We start from the raw sequence: 19,642 nt of genomic DNA on the forward strand, positions 1-19,642 counted from the left end.
GTCCATGAAATTCAGAAAATGTTGCACCATAAAAATACTCTCATTAAACACTATTATTTTGTTTGCTCCACTATTTCAGAACGCTGGTACAGAAAAGAGTGTGTTCCCTCTGCCAGAGCCTCAGGAGTTTTTCCAGGCTGCTCAAGTTAAGTTTGAAGACCTCACCAAGGACATAAGGAAGCTAAAGAAAGACCTGACCGGTAGGGCATGCCCTGTTGTACAAATATGCTTGTTTTCGCTGTAGGTATGACGGCTTCAGCTGCACCCCACTCTGCATTTTATCACTCTAGTTTTCTTTGTTTCATAGTTAATCCGTTGCATACATTACCATCTTTCACCAAGGCTTTTTAAATGTAACTATACATCACATTTAGTCTTTTTTTCTCTATGGCCAAGAAGCATCTTCACAAAACGCAAATTCCAAATGATAGATAAATACACTTTTAGTATTCAGTGCTTATAGTGTTGTGTGCACCAAACCGCTCAGTAACCCAGCCAGCTAACCAGCCAGTCTTGGCCAGGGCCATGTGGAGGTTAAAGGCGGTGCCCTCCCCCTATGCCCTTGGTGTCTGTGGTTATTTAAATCAACCAATAATACGGCATATGAAAGCAATTAGATATGCTCCACTGCTCTCCCCTATGTTTTTTAGATTGCTGTTAAAGCCCTCCTTTTCTGACCCGGGGGGGGAAAAAGACTCTTCTAAAGTACCTAGACACACCTCAAGCTGTCACTCATTTATTAGGAAAATGGAAGACGTGAAGACAATAAATGCAACATAAGTACCCTTGTATTTGATCTCTGCTGCAGCGCAGTCTAGCACAGTACTCCTCAGGGGTATTTGCAACATAGGAGAACGTTGGATTCTGGTTGTTTGGTGAGCTCCTCCTATGACTGCCACAATTTTTATCCTCTCCAGCCGCCAGGGATAAATATTTATGCACGGCTATTATAAACCTGCCTAAAGAAAGCAACTGGTCTTAATTATAAAGCTAACACAGATCCCTTCTATCTACATTCATCGCAGCTGACACTGAGAGGCTAACAGAGAATCACAGTTTGGTTTACTCATGCTGTTTGACTTTAGCAAACAAGTCTGTTCTGCCCTTTACCTGGTCCTGAGGTGGAGATGTGGGCCTCTCCTACACAAATCTAATACGAAGACTGTATTTGAATCTGCACAAGTGCGCGCAAGAATAATGGTTTTCTGTGCTTCGCTAGTCATCAGTGATGCTCAGGAGCGGGTCCCTGTCCACTTGGCTGCCCTTTCTTTCACTGGCTTGTGCAGAAACATGATCTTGCTTTGATGGGGTTTCCTGTTTGGGGAGAGGGTGATGACCTCTCTCTGTGCTCCTCTCAGGGGGAGAGGGATGAGTGTGAGACCACAATCACCTAAACCTACTTTAGGACCCTTCGAAACCGTATTCTTCTTCTGTGGGAATTAATTTGGAGCTGTGCAGTCAACTTGGAAACGGCGAAGATCATATTTAAGCAAGAAATTGTTAATCATACTTATAGTTGCATTTTTACATTCCTACTTTGAAACCAGTGAGTACCTACATAAAGATCCCTCTAAGTGCTGTGTAATTGGACCTGACAGAGAGGCAGGGACGCTACCGAATGAAATAGGATCAAATAAAAAGAAACAGTCAGAGCTCATTTGCTGCTCAGGGGAGTTTTGTGTTTCACAGAAGGCCTGGTCCAGGTTAGGCATTCATCACTGTGGCAAATCAGACAGTGTCCTGATTTTAAATGCTCTTTAATGTCAGGTTCAGGCAGGGCCTTTAGCCTGAGGTCTGTTTTACGATGGAGGCTACGCTCCGAGGGCCATGTGTGAGTTGAGCAGGCTGCGGCTAGACAAAAACAATGCTGAATTTAATGCTTTTTGTCATTGGTTGGTTAGAAATTATCATACAAGAAAAGGTGTTTGACCCCAATTGTGGATAATCCTTCTAGCAATCTGGCAGAATTATTGCAAATGTATTTTATTTTTCACCAGCTTTTTGAGTGACTTGAATGACTACATTCATTTCATTTATTCATGAGAGAGTGATTTGGATTTTCCATAGATCATAATTAAAAAACAAGGTATAATGCTCCACCTCATATTTTAAATACTTCCTAAAGGTAGTCTTCTGGCTGACCTCCCCACAGGAAAAAGCAGGCTTCATCCCACGGATTGGAGATTTGGACATTTGACAAACTAAGGGGATCATAGATAAGTGGGGATCAGTGAGGAAATCCACTTTCCAGGTATAAATAAATAGAATATGCCAAAGCTGGTTTAACCTCAGATATAAAACTGTAAAATATACAATATTATCCAAAGTACATTGATAATATTTTTACAATAGGGCTTTAGAGGTTCATCATGTCATTCTACATACAGTGTATCACTCAGAATGTGTAGTGATGTATATTAAATATTTAATATATGAATTATTGTAGTACTTTGACCTCCTTTAACAACAAGCAGAAATGGAATCTCCTTTGCATTATGTGTATCTGTCAGCAGTCATTTGTTTGCCTGCTCGTTTGTGATTTGTGAGTGTCAGAGAGGGGAGATGGTGGGATGTTACGGCGGCGACATTGCCAAGACAGAAATCAAACAGCTAGTTCTGTCATCTTGTGGTCTTCCACAGGCTCCCACATCCACAGTTGTAGCGTTTTCTCTCGTCCATGCACACACTTGTGTTTTGTCTTGCTCTGCTGTAATTTCCTGGTAGCTGCAGGGACAGTGGGGTGGATCCTGCCTATTTCAGGAAAATTATAAGTACATCAAAGTTACCCATTGTGCAAACAACACAGGGTCTTTCTTGTTTTGTTTTTCTTTCCATTTACCCCACCACCACCACAACCATCACCCCTCATATTACACAACACCTAGTCAACTATGTCCTATTCAGACATGTTGGATTGTACAGTGTTCTCACAGTGGGTGCATGTTTGCTTGAGCAAATGCGACATCCTCTCCCCATGGAACATCTCACAGGATGCGTTTGCCCATTGTTGATCAAAAAACGTGAGTTAATAAACTGAGTTTATTCTAAATTTGCTGATTTCCCTAAAACTAAAAGTGTTGGTGTATCATTTATGGATTAACCCCAATCACTACAATAATTGGTTATAATCAGCTTCACCTTTTCTAACTACTGTTTTAGTTCCACAGTCTGTAGGTAACAACACATTTCACTGTAATTTTCATCTTAGGGAATTTGCCTAAGAAATCTGAACCAAACTTCCACATTTATTCTACCAAAAGTATCAAATTCAAAATGTAATTTAATTTAATACACTGCTGTCCTAGTGAAACACACACAATAAAAAAGTATAGTACCTTTACTAGTCCTTTCACTGAGTACTGAGTTTGTGTACTACACACATCCAGACTGAGACTGTACCTGTTTTAAAATGAACAGTGTTGTATTGTCTACCTTAGCACTGACCTATTGGTCATAACTAAAGTATAAACTATTTAATCACTAGAGGTTTTTGTTTTTGGATTTTCTCACTGCATATTTGTTTAAATCTTCAGTTGCATAAATATGTATTGAGCCACATGTATTGATATTTATAAAATATATAAATATATATATAATATTATAAAATGTCTGAACAATTATATTTTAACCGTAATATGCCGTGCCTTATTAGCATGCCATCCTATAATTTCATTTGTTCATTTATATATCTTCTGCTGTTCCATTTGTACATATTTCTTTAATTATTTTAAAATTGGATTAACAGAACTCAGGCAGAGGAAGGTTTGCCTCTTCAAAGTCTGTGTTTGTGGAAAAGAGCAACATATTATGATTCCCTGCTTCGTTAAGACCCATTTACAATTTCTCAAGTAAAGGCCCTTCTGTCTAAACTAACACATGGCATCAGTCAGTTATTTGCCGGAAAAATCCTGCTCGTGAATGAGCTCCTCCAAAACATGTATTATCATTTCAAGACAATGTCTCGAACTGGAGCTTTTCGTTTTTATTCTTTACAGCTGCTGTGTTTTTGTGGGCTTCCTTCTTGCGGCCCATGCTGTCTCGACCACATTTGGAAGAGAGCCGCCTCTAAATTGTAGACTTGCTGTTTTGAACACTGTTTTAATGGGTCCTTTTGAGTTGGGGGATTTCTACAAAGGAAATAGGATTTGTCCAAATAGAATATTTGTTTGTACAATAATATAGATTTGTATGGTTGCTGATTTCTGTTTCTTATTTTGATAACAGTCAGCTCTGGCTATTTACAGATTTAAAACATGTCCTGGAATCCAGACTCTGAGGCTGCATGTAATTACTCCTCACTTTTAATGCTCAAGTGTTGTGTTTCCTATCTGATTTTATTATGACATCCAATAAATAAAAGCTGTAATAGAGTGAGTTTACCAAGCTACAGGTGCAACAGCTCCACATGAAAACACATGGGAGCCAAACTCGCATCTAAAAGCAGTGACGAAGCGAAGCGACCAGGCCAGTTATGCTCTTATTGCGTTGCTGAACTATTTAGCTATGCAGGCATAAGCAAGTTAAGGTATTTATTGCAGCCAATAATGACTTACAGGTTAGAGGAATGTGCCAATGTTCCTTCACCAGGCGTCTGTGTATAGTAACGCAGGCTTACAGTTGAGAGGAAATGGGGAATGGTTTGGCTGGAGCACGCTCAGTCATGGCTGGTTCCTCTGAGATTTGTGTGAGTTGGGTCATTTGGCACCTCAAAGAAAAGACCCAGCCACAAACAGCAAACACATCTGCTGAACTCACATACACACACAGTAATGAGGACAGGATACAATACAAAACAACTAACCTTGAATAGTTCAACCTCCAGTTCAGTGACATATCATTTTCAGTGGTAAACCCACTGTTGCATACGTTCTACTAATTTAAGTGTAGTGTGAAGATACGGATAAAGTATTATTATATCTATAAACTCCTACCATGCGATCATGTCCAGCTCATCAGTACAATTTGATGAATTTCAATTTATTATGTGAAATTATACATTATGTTACGATTTTTTTTTTTTCCTGTTTCAGCTTCCGTAACATTTTTCTTCCACTTCTCTCCGTTTCTCACTTTTTCCAGCTTGCGAGAAGGACGTGCAGAAAGTGTGCAGCAACTCATCCGAGGAACACCTCCAGCCCTTCAAGGAGAAGATGGAGGGATTCATCTGTGCTGGTGAGTCAAGCTGAGAGTCTCTTTTAATTAACAGCAAGACTACAAAGAACCGTCACTGTGCAAACATTGTTCCGAATAGGTGGTCCCACCTTGGTGGGCTAAATTTGGCATTTTATCCTTTTGTGGTTTTACTTTTTTAATTCTACAGTCTGCTGACATAGAAACAGAAAGGTGCAGTGCAACAATTGAGACACTAATGACCTTTTAGCAGCAACAGGCAGCCAAAAAATAAAACTAAACACTCACAGATTACCACTTCAGCTTAAAGCATTAAATCACAGATTTTTCCGCATGCTGTCCCAACATCTACGTGGGCTAGTCACCCAGTTTGAATGTGAAAGCGTATATTTGAGCCATCACTCCTGTGAAATCACATCACAAATAGTTTCTACCTCCGAAATAATTAGCTTGTTTAATCTTCTCCCACTCCCTCCAAATCATTCTCAATGACACACTCGAGTCCTCTGTCCTGTTTATAAGCTGGCCCGTCTCATGTGAAGTTGTGAAGAGCCCTAAAGAAAATTCTCACCGTCTCCAAAGATGAAACATTGATTTGCTCAGAGGATTTACTCCTGAGGAGACAGAGCTAGAAAAGCCTTGTTTTCACCCAGACACACAGCATGGGTCGTTTTAAAAAGGTATAATTGCGTTTTTTTTGCCGTGTCAGACAGTCAGCCGGGTGGTGCAAGACCTGTCTCTTAGTTGATGTATGTGTGTGTGAGTGTGTACTTTTTGTTCTTGCTGAGAAAGGGCGTCTCGGTGCGCTGTAAGACAGCATGAGGACAGGAGTCTACAGGCCTGTAGAAGAGATCGCATTGCCTCTAACATGGTCCTCGTGTACACTCAGCTGCCATAAAGCTGGCAGGACATCTCTGACTGTGGCCTTGTAAAGACTGGCTGGCCTCAGAGGATCAGGTCTGGGGACCACCAGGACAGGAGCAGAGCGTCCCCAGCACACTGATCATTTCACTGTCTGTCCGCTTTCTGACCCAGACACTGGTGCTCTCCTCTGTAAAATATCCATACTTTGTGCTTTTTTATAAAGTCTACAAGCTGCAGTAGGAGTTTGTGTAGGAATTCAATGCAAGTACAGTGGTAGGTTCATTATTACAGGTGACTGTGTACACATTTCCCTGAGTGAGTTGTGACAGCATTAAAGTGTTGGACCAAGCTGCACATCAGACACCCACATGCATGTTTCACTAAAGCTTTATTATACACAGGCCATTAAGTGCCATTAAAGCATGTAACTTCTCCTCTTTTTATTTTTTTTTCTTATCGCATGACTAGATCTAGTTGTGCCTGGATAAACATTAAATGTAGCACCAGAAACTGATCAGTTGCCCAGCTTAGAAAGTGACTACCTGTCTGCCCTCTTTGTCCTTATGACTTTGCACTGACTGCCACTAAGTGAGGCTTTTCACGTGTTTTTGCATCCTGTAAAGAAAATGCTTGAGCTTGACAAACGGGAGTCACACAAGGCTTTATTTGGACTGTGTCACCTCTCAACAGAAATCAATGAGAGAGCACCTGTATATATTTCAATATTTGAAGTAAACCAGCCCTTTAGGATTTGTCTAGAGTGCATCGGCCCTCTCTTGCAACAGGTAGACAACATTAGAGGTTAGTTAGTTTGCCACATTACGTGCAGCGAGCCCCAGAAACATGAAAACAATAGGCTCTAAAAGTTTCAGTTGCGGTAACTCGAGGACAATTGTAGCCATATGTTTGTGGCGCAGCCTTAAAATTTGAGTCCATATTTGCAGTGCAATTTCTGAAAAGATGTTTGTTATTGCATCCCACACATGTGCTAGGATCTTGTACTTTTGAAATGGAAATGTGCCATGACATTGTTCAATTTAGTTAATCCACCTTAACTACTTCTGAAGCTTTATTAGTATCTCAGAATAGCAGAAAGCTTTTAAAACCACTGCTATTGCCACTGGCTACGAAATGGCACCGGTTTGCGAAGACACATCTTGAACATAAACCTTTCAGTGGAGTACTTGTAAACCTTTCTTTCATAAACAGAATACCTCGAGCTGTTGCCCGTGCCTTTGGGAGGCGCGGTGTGTAATCATCATTTGTGATGATTCCATGACTTCAAAAGGCAAAAACAAAGCAACAGTTCTCACATCAAAGCGTGGCTGCGGCTTTTAAACTCTGACTCATCAGTGAATGGGTGAATTTCTCACCCAGGTAAACGCGCTGGGGGTTGACCGCAGATACATGTGTTGGACACATGATTTTGGATATAGAAATGAAAACGCGTTGAGAAATGCTCAGTAGTTAGCAACCTTAAAAGTGCAGGACTCCGTCATATAAGAGGATCAAGTATACAGTGAGGTAAAGAATAAACGTAGGCGTACGAAGAGTTGGATTTTTAAGTAGAGCTGACCCATAACTAAACCTGTGGAGAGGCTCTCAGCAGGGCCCGCAGGTGAACCCAAACGCCCCGTGATCCGCCGCTTAAACTTGCCTGTGAGCTTCCCCTAATCACAGAGAGGATACCTCTGAAATCCAGTGACCTCCATTCATCGCTGTCCATGTCCCATCAGCTTCCACAAAGTCCCACATGTATTTCTACTGCAATTAATTTCAGTGTCAGGAGGAGTCAGAAAAAAGATAAAATCCCTCACAGATCAGACTTGTACTGCTTTCAACAACTAATCAAACACCTTATCGTTTCCTTTTTTTAATGGGAGCTCTTTGAAACCTCTGGGGATACTCTGACAAGCATATTTTTCACGTTGAATACACACCATGACTAATTGAAAACAAATTCTTTCTTTTAATCTTGGCTAGTCTCATTTCTCTGGCTGTCCTAGGAAATACATGTGTATAATCACATCCTCCCTGTGAGTCACAACCCAATAACCCAAATTCCATTTGTTCTGGAGACTGGGCATTGTGTAGCTCATGTCAAATTTGTGGGAAACAGCTGTCCAAGGATTTTTTTTTTCTCCCCACACAGATGCGCAGATGCATCTGTGTCCTAAACAGAGGTTATGCTGGGAGGTAGAAACGGATGCTTTATGGAAATCCTCAGCATCCCTCTTGGAGAGTGCTCTATCTCTATTGGTATCTGGCTGCTAGGTATAACAGTGGTTTGGAAAAGTGTTTTAAAGGCCTAATTTATTGTCCCTCTCAGCATGTACGTCTCATAACTTTCTAGTTAGCGACTACTGGTTTCATGTTTACGCAGAGAATGGAGGAATAGAAACTTCACACATCCTCACACTCTGGGCCGCTCTCTCCCCCACTCTTTCTGTCCCTCTCTCTCCCTCAGCCTCTCGGCTCCAATGCCACCTCTGCACAGTCGCACCAGAGGGGTACCTCAGGCGCCAGCCTGACCCCCACTGAGACTAACACCACTGGTCACAGCGCCTCTCCTCCCTCTATCCCAGACATAGCCACCCCCTTCCTTCATTAGGTTTACCTCAGCCCATTGCCCACATACATGTAAAAAAAAAAAAAAAAAAAAGGAGAAGTAAAAGTAAAAAGGGTGGTTGTTCAGAGGCTTTAAGCTCACCTTCTCCCAGAAGACCCCCAAACATGCCTTTGAACAATTTTTTGGAGACTTCCCCCTCTTAAATCTTCAAGTAGGAAAGGTCCCCCATCATTGTAAAAAGGATGAATCTGGAAAAATGCAATAAATCTGAGATCACAGGCACTCTCTGGCCCTAGATAAATTCTTGCACCTCGGCCTGGCCCACCGCACACATCTGCGTTGCATTTAGACACTTTTACATGGCAGGAGTCCACAGGAGCCTCCAGTTCCCAAGCCTCTCTGCTCGAGCCCGCACCTCGGCTTTGGCTCTGCTTAAACGTGCACATGCATGTCGAAACGCGCACACACACACACACACACGCTTAAACACACACCTCTGCTCCCTGCCCTAAGCCCAGGCTCGCACTCCCATGCGTCAACACACAGAAGCATGTTAAACTTTACAATGTGCTTAACTGTCACTTGGGTAACACGATCGCTTCGTCAGTGACATCTCAACCCAGGACCCTTCTTCCTCTTTTCTCCACTGGAGAGCTGCCAGGATCCCTAATGAATACAGCGCCCCCCTCTGGACTCCACTGGTTTTCCTGGATCGGTTCTCAGTGGGTGTCAGGGGAAGCATTTAGTCATGTACAGTTACCTCAAGCTCCATAATCTGTCCCATAATGAATCCACTATTCTCTTTTTGTTTTTTTACAGCTCAAAAGGATCATTCTGCTGAAGAGGATCGACTCAATACAGCACAGAAAAGGTAGAAATGAACGTTAACAATCCCCGATTGAGATTGCAAATGAAATATAATGTTTGGATTGAAAATATTTATATTTCCTGTGGATTTCACCCCCGAACGAGGGAACCGGGCCAAGTGTTATGGATTGCAAACGTCACAGCAGTGTGGAGTTATTTGGCATTCTTCAGATAGATAACATAGCTGGTATCTGATCGCACTAATGCTTGCTATGTGTATAGCTGTATACAGTTATTAACACCAGCTGATAAGGTTTATGGTAACATGACGGGGGCTTCTCAGTATCATGGTTTTACTGCTTTGTTGAGAAGGTCCACTTTTCAGTGGAAAGCATTACGCACAATTTTATATATGCACAAGGATGTATTTAATAAAAAAAAGCACTAAATAACCTCTAATAATAAGACAAATAAACAACTTAACAACAGCAGCAGTGCATTTCTGGACATGCACGTAGCAAGTGGCATGCTGTGTTTCATGCAAACATTGTGTATTTCCTCATCATTTTTTATTTGCCATGTTTTGTGCAGAAGACTCCTAAGAGTTTTTCTGAGAGGCATCTGATTTATAGGTGTAAGACGCACTGGCAGCCACTGAGCTCTGAGCTGTCCGAGTGAAATCATATCTGGAAAATCTCATATTGGAAAAAGATGGTGGAGCAGACAAACAAAGCAAATAGATTATTTTTGCCTTGTTTGGATAGAGAGCAGAATTGTTTGCTTTATATCGTAACTCTCCTGCTTCCAAAATAAATCATGAAAGCACATAAAGGGGAAAGTGAAAGACGCTGGACGCAAGAAAATGGAAACTATAAACAATTAGGAAGTTGATTGCTTTGGACAGCTCTATAACTCAGAGAATGGTTCCAAACTGGTCTATGTCATGTTGCTGTTTCTAAGCCAAGAGAGTCGCTAAGGGACAGCTGCACCTCTCTCTCTCTATGTCCTGTCTCTCACCCTACCCACACCTTATAGTGATATCTCTGTAACGTGTGTGCAGGGGAATATTGATCAAAAGGGTCCCACAGCTGACGGCACCTTTACCTTTAATGAAGTTTTCCTTTAATTGAATCTAAAGAGGGGGCCGGGTAACTGGTGCTAGGTAGGGAGAAGGTAGGGGAGGGTGTGTGGGGGCTCTTTCTCAGGTTCCCACTGAGCCACCTCGTAAAAGTGACACTCTGTTGATGAATATGGGCGTCAGCGGCCTACCCGGCCCTGGGTGGGCTCTCGCATCTGCACTGGATGAGGGATCCTCACACCAATGCGCAACGGCAGCAGCAACATTATGACCGAGTCTCAATAAAGAAATTAGACAAGTCATCCTCGGTGTTACCTGAGCAAGGCTGGGCTGGGTATCAAGTCTCAGAACTTCCACGGCTCAAATGGAAATGTGTCCAAAGCATCCAGCACCAGTCTTATTATTGGTTTGTCTCTATTATTTTAATGTTAAGGGCCTATTTCGACCTTCAATTTCAATTTTATGATTTTGACCTAGATAAAAAATATTGGCTCTATTGTTCAAATTAAATTTTATTTCAGCTCAGGATGATTTTACTATTACAGTATAATGGATATTCTTACTTGCTTTTATGGTTTGTTTTTAACTTTTGGCAAGTTTGGCTTTTTTTTTTTTTACATGAAAAAAGAGTTTAGTAGAAAAATATTTTCAAATGCCTCAAAATGCACACTGTAAATGATTGAAGTATTGTATTATATCAATATTATATATATTTAGATGTTTTGAAAATCAATGAAATTAAAAAATAAAGCCTTTAACAACTACAGAGAGATCACAATATGCCACAAAAAGAACTTTTTTTTATGTTTTACAATAATAATATAATAATAATGAATATGATACATAAGTGTGTGAAACACTAGCCTCATTTTATGAGAATGAAGTTAATTTCTGGTTGTTTTACTTATTGTGAAAATGTTGTTTTTTGCGCTACGCTTCGTCCGTGCTGAGCGCTGCTGACACGTTTCTTCAACATGCAGTCCTAATTTGTCTGCTTTTATTTTGGGGGGGGGGGGTGTTCCACTGGGGTTTTCTGGTTCTGTCTTCAGTTCCGTCTCATTAAGTTCCCATCTCCCACATCATGCTCAATTTCTTTTGGCCCAAATGCCTCCTCCACAGTCACCAGGCAGTTATGGTTTCATACATGCTTGCTGGCGTGTTATTCTACCCAGGCATTATATGACAACAAGGGCACAAAACAACTTGGTGTTGCTGCTGAGTTTGCCAGCAACACGCAGTTTACTTCTGTAATCTTTTTACTGGGGAAACAAAGGAATGCAGACTTGCCTGCCCAAATATTTCCCTGATTCTCACGGCTGCTCATGGTTTTGTAGTGGGTCTTTTTTTATAGCTGTCAGAGAGGAATGCTGGCTGTGGGTGCTGCATTAAACCCTCTCACGGCAATGGCATCATAGCACGGATTACAGAAATGTACGCGCATGTGTGTGTGCGCGCGCGCCTGTGTACAGGGATAATTATTCTGCACTGGCACATGACTCAGTTTGGCTTGATTTTGTTTACGTTTCATAGCATGTGTGACTGTGTTTGCATCTGTTTCGAGTGAAGCCTTGTGTATATGCTTGTTGCATATCCTCACTAGGCTAAAAGGAAAAGCGCCGTTGCTTGATTTGTGCATGCTTTGACATGATGACCCAGGGTCAGGAGAGGAGCTGATGGAGAAGAGACTCTGTTCATCATGCCAGAGCAAAGCTACCTGGGAAGGCATGTCTGTTTGGTCAATCTAAATCTAAACATCCCCTAGCCTTGTTCTTGTGATTTCTTTTGTAGCGTACAGGATGATCTACAGTCCACTGCTGTTTTGAGCATCCCAGCAAAGTGACGCATCACTGGAAATGGGAAGCAGGCTCATGCAAAAGCCCTTTTTTTTTTTTTTTTTTTTTTTTTTTTAGCATGCCATCTGGGCAGCATATTGCACCCTTTCCCTGTGCACGAACATGTCTTAGATTAGCGTAGCAAAAAAGCCACCTAGCATCTGGAGGTCAGAGCCTATCTGGGTGTCAATGGGACAGGGAGCATCTCTTCAATTATGGCCCTCTTTTATCAACGCTTTGACAGGCAAGGCTAGAAAATGTCTTTCATGTTCGGGGTTAGGAAGGGGAATCTGCAGCAGCAGCTTCCTTTTTGTGCATAGTGTGGGAGAGTCTTGCAAAGAGATCAGATTTGGTTTCAGCTGAATTAGGCCTGCAAGCGTGTTAGTTTATCCCAGTGAACAGAAAAGCGCACAAAACACACAATCTGTTGTGTCTCTGAGGGCTTTTTTAGCCGTGCACACCTGTCTGGGTGCAGCCAATATGTTTCTAGATCTGTATGTGTGAATTCCCAGAAGAGCGCACGCGCATGTGTCTGTGTGTGTCTGTGTGTGTGCGTGTGTGTGTGAGTTGGTGTGTTTTGTGTCTGGGGGAGGCGCAGCCTGTTCTTGGCTGTCTCCATCTCTTCTGGCAGTCTTCCCCCTGCAGGCTGTGGAGGTCAGTGTGATAAAGGAGTCGCCGCTACTGGCTCTCCCCCGTGGTCCAGCATGGCGGACACTCTCCATATCGTTCTCTGTGTGTGCTGTGTCTGTTTTTAGAGTCTATTTGTCTGTATTTCTTGTTTACTCCTTTGCTTTTAAATCTTGTGCAGTCCACTAAAACACACTATTATTTATGTCTGATATTATTTAGAAGTGTTTATGTGTGATAAGACAAAAAAAAAATGTGTGTCTCTGTTTTGTTTTGCCCTACAGTTTCCAGGACATGATGAGCTACTTTGGGCTAAAGCCAAAGCCTGGGGAGAAAGAAGTAGTCCCCAGTTATGTCTTTATGCTCTGGTATGAGTTCTGCAATGATTTCAAAAATGCCTGGATACGACAGAGCAAGAACATCTCCAAGGAGAGGTGAGCGTGCTTTATTTCCTAACATTTCTGGATCATAAAAAAGCGGATATCTTTGGTAAAGTCCTGCAAGTTAGATGTTCTAATCTGATTGTTTTAGTGACGCCCGTGGTTTAATACTACAGTAAACACAGTTGAGCAGCTGCTTTGTCAGAAATATAACAGAGGAGCAACTGGTATGTGTTTACGGAACAGACAAAGAGAATAAAAGATAATAAAGAAGTCATTCAATAATAAAAGCTGTCTCGTATTTCGTTAGTTGGACACTTAATGTGAAGCAGCAGCAGTAGAGACTTTTCTTTTGCATTAGTAGTATGTTAATGTACATTTATATACAACTGAAAATATGTTGTTAAATTGTAAATGTTGTATGTTGAGTGACTGTTGTTGAAGAAGTGCTAACAATCAGTGCTGTGTTGGATAGGTGCTAAACACCTCAGGACATCAAGTCAAATTAGCACTACTTGGACAAGGGTGACATACAGATGCTGGGTTATAATTAAAGCAAAGAGGGAGGCCATCAAAGAGGAGGTGAACAGGAGTAGCTGAGGCCTCGGCCTTGTGTCTGAAGGACTGGGGCCTGAATTTATGGGGTTTCCTCTGACCTCACGTTGAGGGGGGGCATTCCACTAAGGGAGAGCAGACCCTCTGGGCCGCCGCCTGGCTTCACTAGCAAGTCGAAGGGGCCCGTGGCTGTTAAAGGCACTGGGTAATGGTAGAACTGATAAACACTGCAGTGATGCAGCCCAAAAGGGCAGGAGAGCTGGACACGAGGGCACGACGGCAGAAGCGCGTCGTGCAACTAAACACGCTTGTAGTTTTAAGGACGCTCATGACTCCCGTTGAAGTGATAATACCACGGATGAGAGGTGCAAAGTTAAACCTGTCGCTATCTGGACTGAACCTTCATCTTTCTTCGTGAGATGAAGGAGTTCATGTTTTCCCCCGTCCCGCCATGGCTCCATGTGCTCGCTCTTAATTGCTTACTAGGTAATTGTGTCCCACATTACTCCCAGCTGATTGTGCTTATGTACAATTACCTTTACTTAATACTGTTTGCGCACTCATAAAAGCTGAGTGTTTTTTAAAGGCTGCCTCATTATCTCATCAACCCACTGTCATTCTCTACTGCTTCTCACTTATGGGGCTTTCGCTGACCGCAAGCTCGCAAGGGTGTGTGCGTGTGTGTTTAGAGCTCTACATCGGTCCGTGAAAAGGTGCCCTAGGGAGATACTTAAATGTCTTGCTCTTACAAACTTCACTACAAGTTTCACAAGTTCTGTTTTTCTCATTTTGTTCCAGAGCTTTCAATCCGTGCTACTAGTTTTCAAGGACACACATTAAGTAATTATGATTTTTTTTTTTTTTCATAGGATGAAAGAAGCTCAAGAAAATATCAAGAAGATCACAGCGGAGAAAAGAGTCGAAACCAAGAAGATCAATGCCAACAGTCTGGTAAGGACTGATCTACATACAGCAGAGAATTGGGTGGAATTTCCTGCAAGCTGCTCTTTTCTTGTGTCAGCGCTGACATCAGTACACTCTTTTTGTGGTTTTTCTGCCAACAGAAAGAGAGGCTGCGGCAGAAGGAAGCCGGCGTGTCCTCCAGCTGAAATGACATGCGATGGCAACAAGGCTGGAGATTAAAACGTGTGCAGGCCTCTTGTGTTTGCCACCTGCCTCAGTGACACTGGACTGCCCACTCTGCCCTGAAAAGGAACAAAATAAAACCTCGCCGGACTCCTACTACTCCCACTGCCATTTTTCTGCCCTACTAACAGCACTGGACACCCCCACCCATCTCCACCATCCCACGTATTCAGGCTTTTTGGAATAAGCGCCTGCGCTGAGGAGCCATGACACAACTGAAGCGATGAGAATTTGAAAGGCCAAAGGTTGACCTCATTCATCCAGCATGGCGCGACCTCTGAGTGCACAGCTTGTGAAAGGTCTCAGTGGGTCAGTGGAATTCACAACAGTAACGGCTGACACATCCTCGAGGTTCCACCTGGATCTGCGCGAGCCGAGAACCCATATCTCTCTGAGCTGTAAATGTGTTGCATCAAACGTTATATTTGCTGAAACTGCTCCACCATCTTTCTGTCAATCTGTTGTTAAAGGAATATCCCTGTTGACAAAACGGCTTTCTCCTCTGGGAGTGTTAAGAAAGCAGCTCCCTGTGTGCGTTACTGTCGCTAATGGCTGTCCATTCACCAAGGCTCCTTACAAGACTTAAAAATGTAAATATGTCATTTTATAGAACAGGTAGCGTCCATGCAGATTCGAAGAGTGTGACACATGATCAACGCCGGGCTTTAAGCCCATATGAGGACACGTTTTGTATAAAACTGTGTTTCCACTGCACCAGACTGACCTCTCCTGGGTGATGGCCAGAGCAGAAACTGGCAGCGAGCCAGCCCTACACACACACACACACACACACACACACACACACACACAGAAACATAATACCTAAAACCATTAGAAGAACACAACGAGCACCCGCTCACTCTAGAATTGAAATATACTTTATGCAACGTTGCAGATCCCTCGCTGAGCGCTGTGCATCACTTCGTGTCCGGCTCCGTTTTGCACTTTCCTGCTGTAGCTGTGTGTTGTAGCTCGCTACAAGCCACTCTCCCTTGTTATGCTATAGCTGTGTGCATTTTTGCAGATGTCTTGCACTTTTTTTTGCACCTCTTTTCCTATGCAAGGGTTTGGTATGGCCTAACCGCGTCGCTCTGTGATTCTGTTTTTATTTCTAGAAAAGCATTAAGCTCAGTGTTTTATTTACGCAAATATAAAATGCAATCACTCTCCTGTATCATTAGACAAACTTATATTTATGTAAGGAAAGATTTATTTTATGGCAAAAAAAAAAAAGAAAGAAAAATCAGCTTTGTTCGCTTTCAGGCTGTATTTTTATTATGAGATGTGAATTGATTGAAAAGCTGCCTGATAAGTGAGATGAAAGATATATTTTCACGTAGATAAGACTTGTATGTTGTACCCTCAGATTTACAGTGTACTTGGTGAAAAGGAATAATTTGTATAGAATGAAAACAGTTACCTATTTTGTTTAATTTTGGAGAGACGAGGGGCGTATTTTGGGAATTGAGAACATTTAACATATCAGGTGAAGCCATGTGAGCTGTTATACCTCAGACAGACTTCCATTATCGGAGTAGCCATCAGAACACACCTTGTATTTTGAATTTTTTTTTTTTTATTCCCCACAGTCTATCATGCGTTTATTTTGTATGGAAATTGAGATATTTCATAAGTTTAAACTATGTTTTAACTTCAGAGAGTTTAAAAAAAAGAAAAAGAAAAGAGCTGGTACTGACTAAGGAGTTGTTGTAGCATCTGCTGTATGTCCATCGGTTCATGTAACCTTCAGTAGCTATCATATAGGTGCTCTGTTATTTTATGGAATTGTTTTAAATTTCAAGAATAAACTTCTGGATGCTGAACGAGGCACGTTTTAACACTTTCTATATTCTATATATTCCTATATTTTCTGCTGTCACTTCCATCAACATATTTATAAGAAACCTGAATCACAGTGTTCAGTGAACAGTGAACTAACAAATTAAGACAAAACTCCTGGAAAAAAGATACAGATTTTTTTTTTTTTTTTTTTTTTTTGTTAGATGAAGCTTGGAAACGTGAAACTGAACTTTTTTTTAGCCTTTTTATTGTAAAATACAGACTTTCTGCATTTTCTATAGAAATTAAGAACCTTGATTTACAGAAATCTCAGCTGCATTGTGACTAGTGTAGACATCAAAGTATGATGCATTAATTAATTGATATTTTCTTTTCTGTTTTGTATTCATTGCACTTTTTTTTTTTTATTTAAACACCAAAATAATCGAACTGATGGTGATCTGAAATAAATGAGAGTGGTATTCAGTAAGGATGGAGAATAATCCCTTGGGGGAAAAAGTCCAACGTGATGCATTTTAACGCCGCATTTCTCCGTCCTCCGACACATTAATGAGCTTTGCAGTGAATTAAAATGACATCGTGCCATGGTATAATTAGAACAGGTAGCCGCATCTTTTTCTGATCTAACCTTTTGCGGCTAAAATTATCTGAAGGTTTGAGTGAATTTGGCCTCGAGCAGGAGGAGAGCTGATGATGAATGAATACAGCTTCGTACAGCATTGAATATAAAGCTGCAAATAACTAGAGCAATATTCCAGCGTCCATTTATTTCGTTTTTATGTATAATTTAATCAAATGAATAAACAAACCGGTTACATGACATGGCTTTACATTTCACAACTATTTAATCTCGGTAGTGTAAAAGCCATCACTGTACATTGACCGTTTTATCTTACACAGAGGCCAAGAGTCCCACTAAGTAGGTACCCAACTTATAAAAACAAACTTTACTCATGGACTGAAATTCACAGAAACGAATCAACCTTGAAAAAGATTCTCGAAATATAGAAATAAAGTCACATTTTTCAATGTACAAATATCACCACTCATCCAGCCAGTTCCACACAGTGGAAACATCCAGTTTAACACATGAAACACATAAAAACTACCAAATGGTGCAGGAATGTTTTCCTGTCACAATGAGTGTTTGGAACAGTGACTTATTAAATAAACCGGGGTTATGCAGCCCTGCTGGGGTGAGGAAGCCGTGCGTAAAACGTGCACATTCCAAGTCAGCGCTCCATGCAGTAATGCTTGTTTTCAAACTTGGCAAAGTGGTGAGAAGTACAATGTTCATCTGTTTATGAGCTGCATGTCCATGTTTGTTGACACGCTGTGCGAGTACTGAATTGTGGTATATGTAGGCAGCCTTAATATCATCGTAGGTGGCGCGTACACCCAGATGGAGACAGGCATGTGTTCTTGGCTGTGTGACAGCCTGTCTGGCGACAATCCTGTCCGCGAAGAATAAGAACACGACAAGAATTCACACGACACCTTTCCGCGTGTTTTAGTCCAGGTCTATGGAAATGCAACGGCACTGCTTGACGCGCTTGATGCGCTTCTTCTTAGTGGGTGGCTGCTGGTCCGGGCAGTTCAAAGTAAAAGTCATGGTGGTAAAGCGCTTCGGCTTGCAAAACGAACAGGACTGGAAAGCGCCCTCCTCCCTTCGGATGTGCCTGGGTATATAGAATGAGTTGCACTGCCCGTAACAGAATCGGTTGATGATGGTGCGGCTGACGCAGCCCTCCTCATGAATGGTCTGCTTGAGCGGCTGCGTCTTGCACCAGTCCCGTTTCAAATACTGGCGCTCCGTCACATGTAAAGCTTCCTGGCTGGACTCCAGCACCTCGTCGGCCGGTAAAGATGAGCCCTGCCTCTGTCGGGACCTAGAGCCCGCCTGCGGAGTCTGCGGTTGTTGCTCCGATTCGTTTGGATTGCTTTTGTCAGGATGAGGAATGGCGCCTTGTGATCCTCGGTTTCTTTTTGAATCCACGGGAGAGGATAGCAGCCCAATGATGAAAACCATACTGCAGAAGATGCGCGCTGAGTTGGCCATCCTAAGGGAGAAGAAGAAAATAATTAATCACCTACACCGTTTCCACTCTGGATGTACTGCGCACAGCTGTCAAAGCTTTTACGCTGCGTAAAAACGCGCAGATAGGATTTTAAAATGCCTCCGAAATGAGAGTGCGTGTATAAACTTTTTAACTTGCCCAGGTCTAAATATATCAGCGAGGAATAGATAAATAGGATAATTATATCCCCATGCTTCAGGTTAGGCTATATTTTCAAAAATTTCGTAAGATGATGTTGTCATGTTTCATAAGCTGTCTACGTATCTCCACATACACATCAGTGGATATCAAGTGTGCTGTGATGACTTCCACAATCAACATAACAAATAAAGTTTAAAAATAGTACATTACACACTGATGTATCAGTTTACTCACCTGGTAGAGTCTCCACAACCACAAGTGAGATGATCGGATCCTGTCAATCCTCTCCGGCAACTTCCAAGGTGATATACACCTACTGCTGTCGACTGTACACTGGCGGGACTGTGGACGGGTGGGAGGCCAGCCGCTCCATAGACAGGGGCCAGGGGGGGTTTAATACAAATTGCTCCAGCGCCGGACTGTCTCCCTTTTAAATGTCTGCCAGCTGAGATGCGCACAACAGTTCCCTCTACATCATTGGCTAAGCACGATGTAGAGAAAATCAAAACTATCCGCCCCCTCAACACTTCCCTGAGCCCACTTCAAGAAAACAGACAACCGAGGAACAGTGAGGGCATGAGGGAGGAGGAGGAGGAGGAGGAGGAGGAGAGATGAACGCGGACAGGCCTGTGGCT

General features: G+C 42.2%; 2 protein-coding genes across 3 annotated transcripts in view; one reads left to right on the forward strand and one right to left on the reverse strand.

Annotated features, from left to right (window-relative positions):
* Nucleotides 1-16,815, forward strand: part of LOC113159051 (formin-1-like) — a 43,762-nt gene extending 26,947 nt beyond the window's left edge. For both annotated transcript variants that reach the window (XM_026355524.1, XM_026355523.1), the window contains 6 exons: nt 80-200; nt 5,080-5,172; nt 9,383-9,434; nt 13,192-13,341; nt 14,712-14,793; nt 14,907-16,815. In XM_026355524.1, coding sequence (XP_026211309.1) covers nt 80-200; nt 5,080-5,172; nt 9,383-9,434; nt 13,192-13,341; nt 14,712-14,793; nt 14,907-14,951 — 543 coding nt within the window. In that variant the 3' untranslated portion in view covers nt 14,952-16,815. The remainder of the gene's footprint in view (nt 1-79; nt 201-5,079; nt 5,173-9,382; nt 9,435-13,191; nt 13,342-14,711; nt 14,794-14,906) is intronic.
* A 715-nt stretch (nt 16,816-17,530) lies between these two features.
* Nucleotides 17,531-19,448, reverse strand: grem1b (gremlin 1b). The gene is made up of 2 exons (XM_026353984.1): nt 19,242-19,448; nt 17,531-18,848 (listed from the first exon to the last, which is right to left on the reverse strand). Exon 2 carries the CDS (start codon nt 18,845-18,847, stop codon nt 18,299-18,301), a length of 549 nt encoding a protein of 182 aa, XP_026209769.1. The 5' UTR covers nt 18,848; nt 19,242-19,448; the 3' UTR covers nt 17,531-18,298.
* Between the last annotated feature and the right edge of the window lie 194 nt (nt 19,449-19,642).

The sequence above is a fragment of the Anabas testudineus genome, chromosome 12 (genome assembly GCF_900324465.2).
Source record: "Anabas testudineus chromosome 12, fAnaTes1.2, whole genome shotgun sequence".
NCBI classification, from domain to species: domain Eukaryota; kingdom Metazoa; phylum Chordata; class Actinopteri; order Anabantiformes; family Anabantidae; genus Anabas; species Anabas testudineus.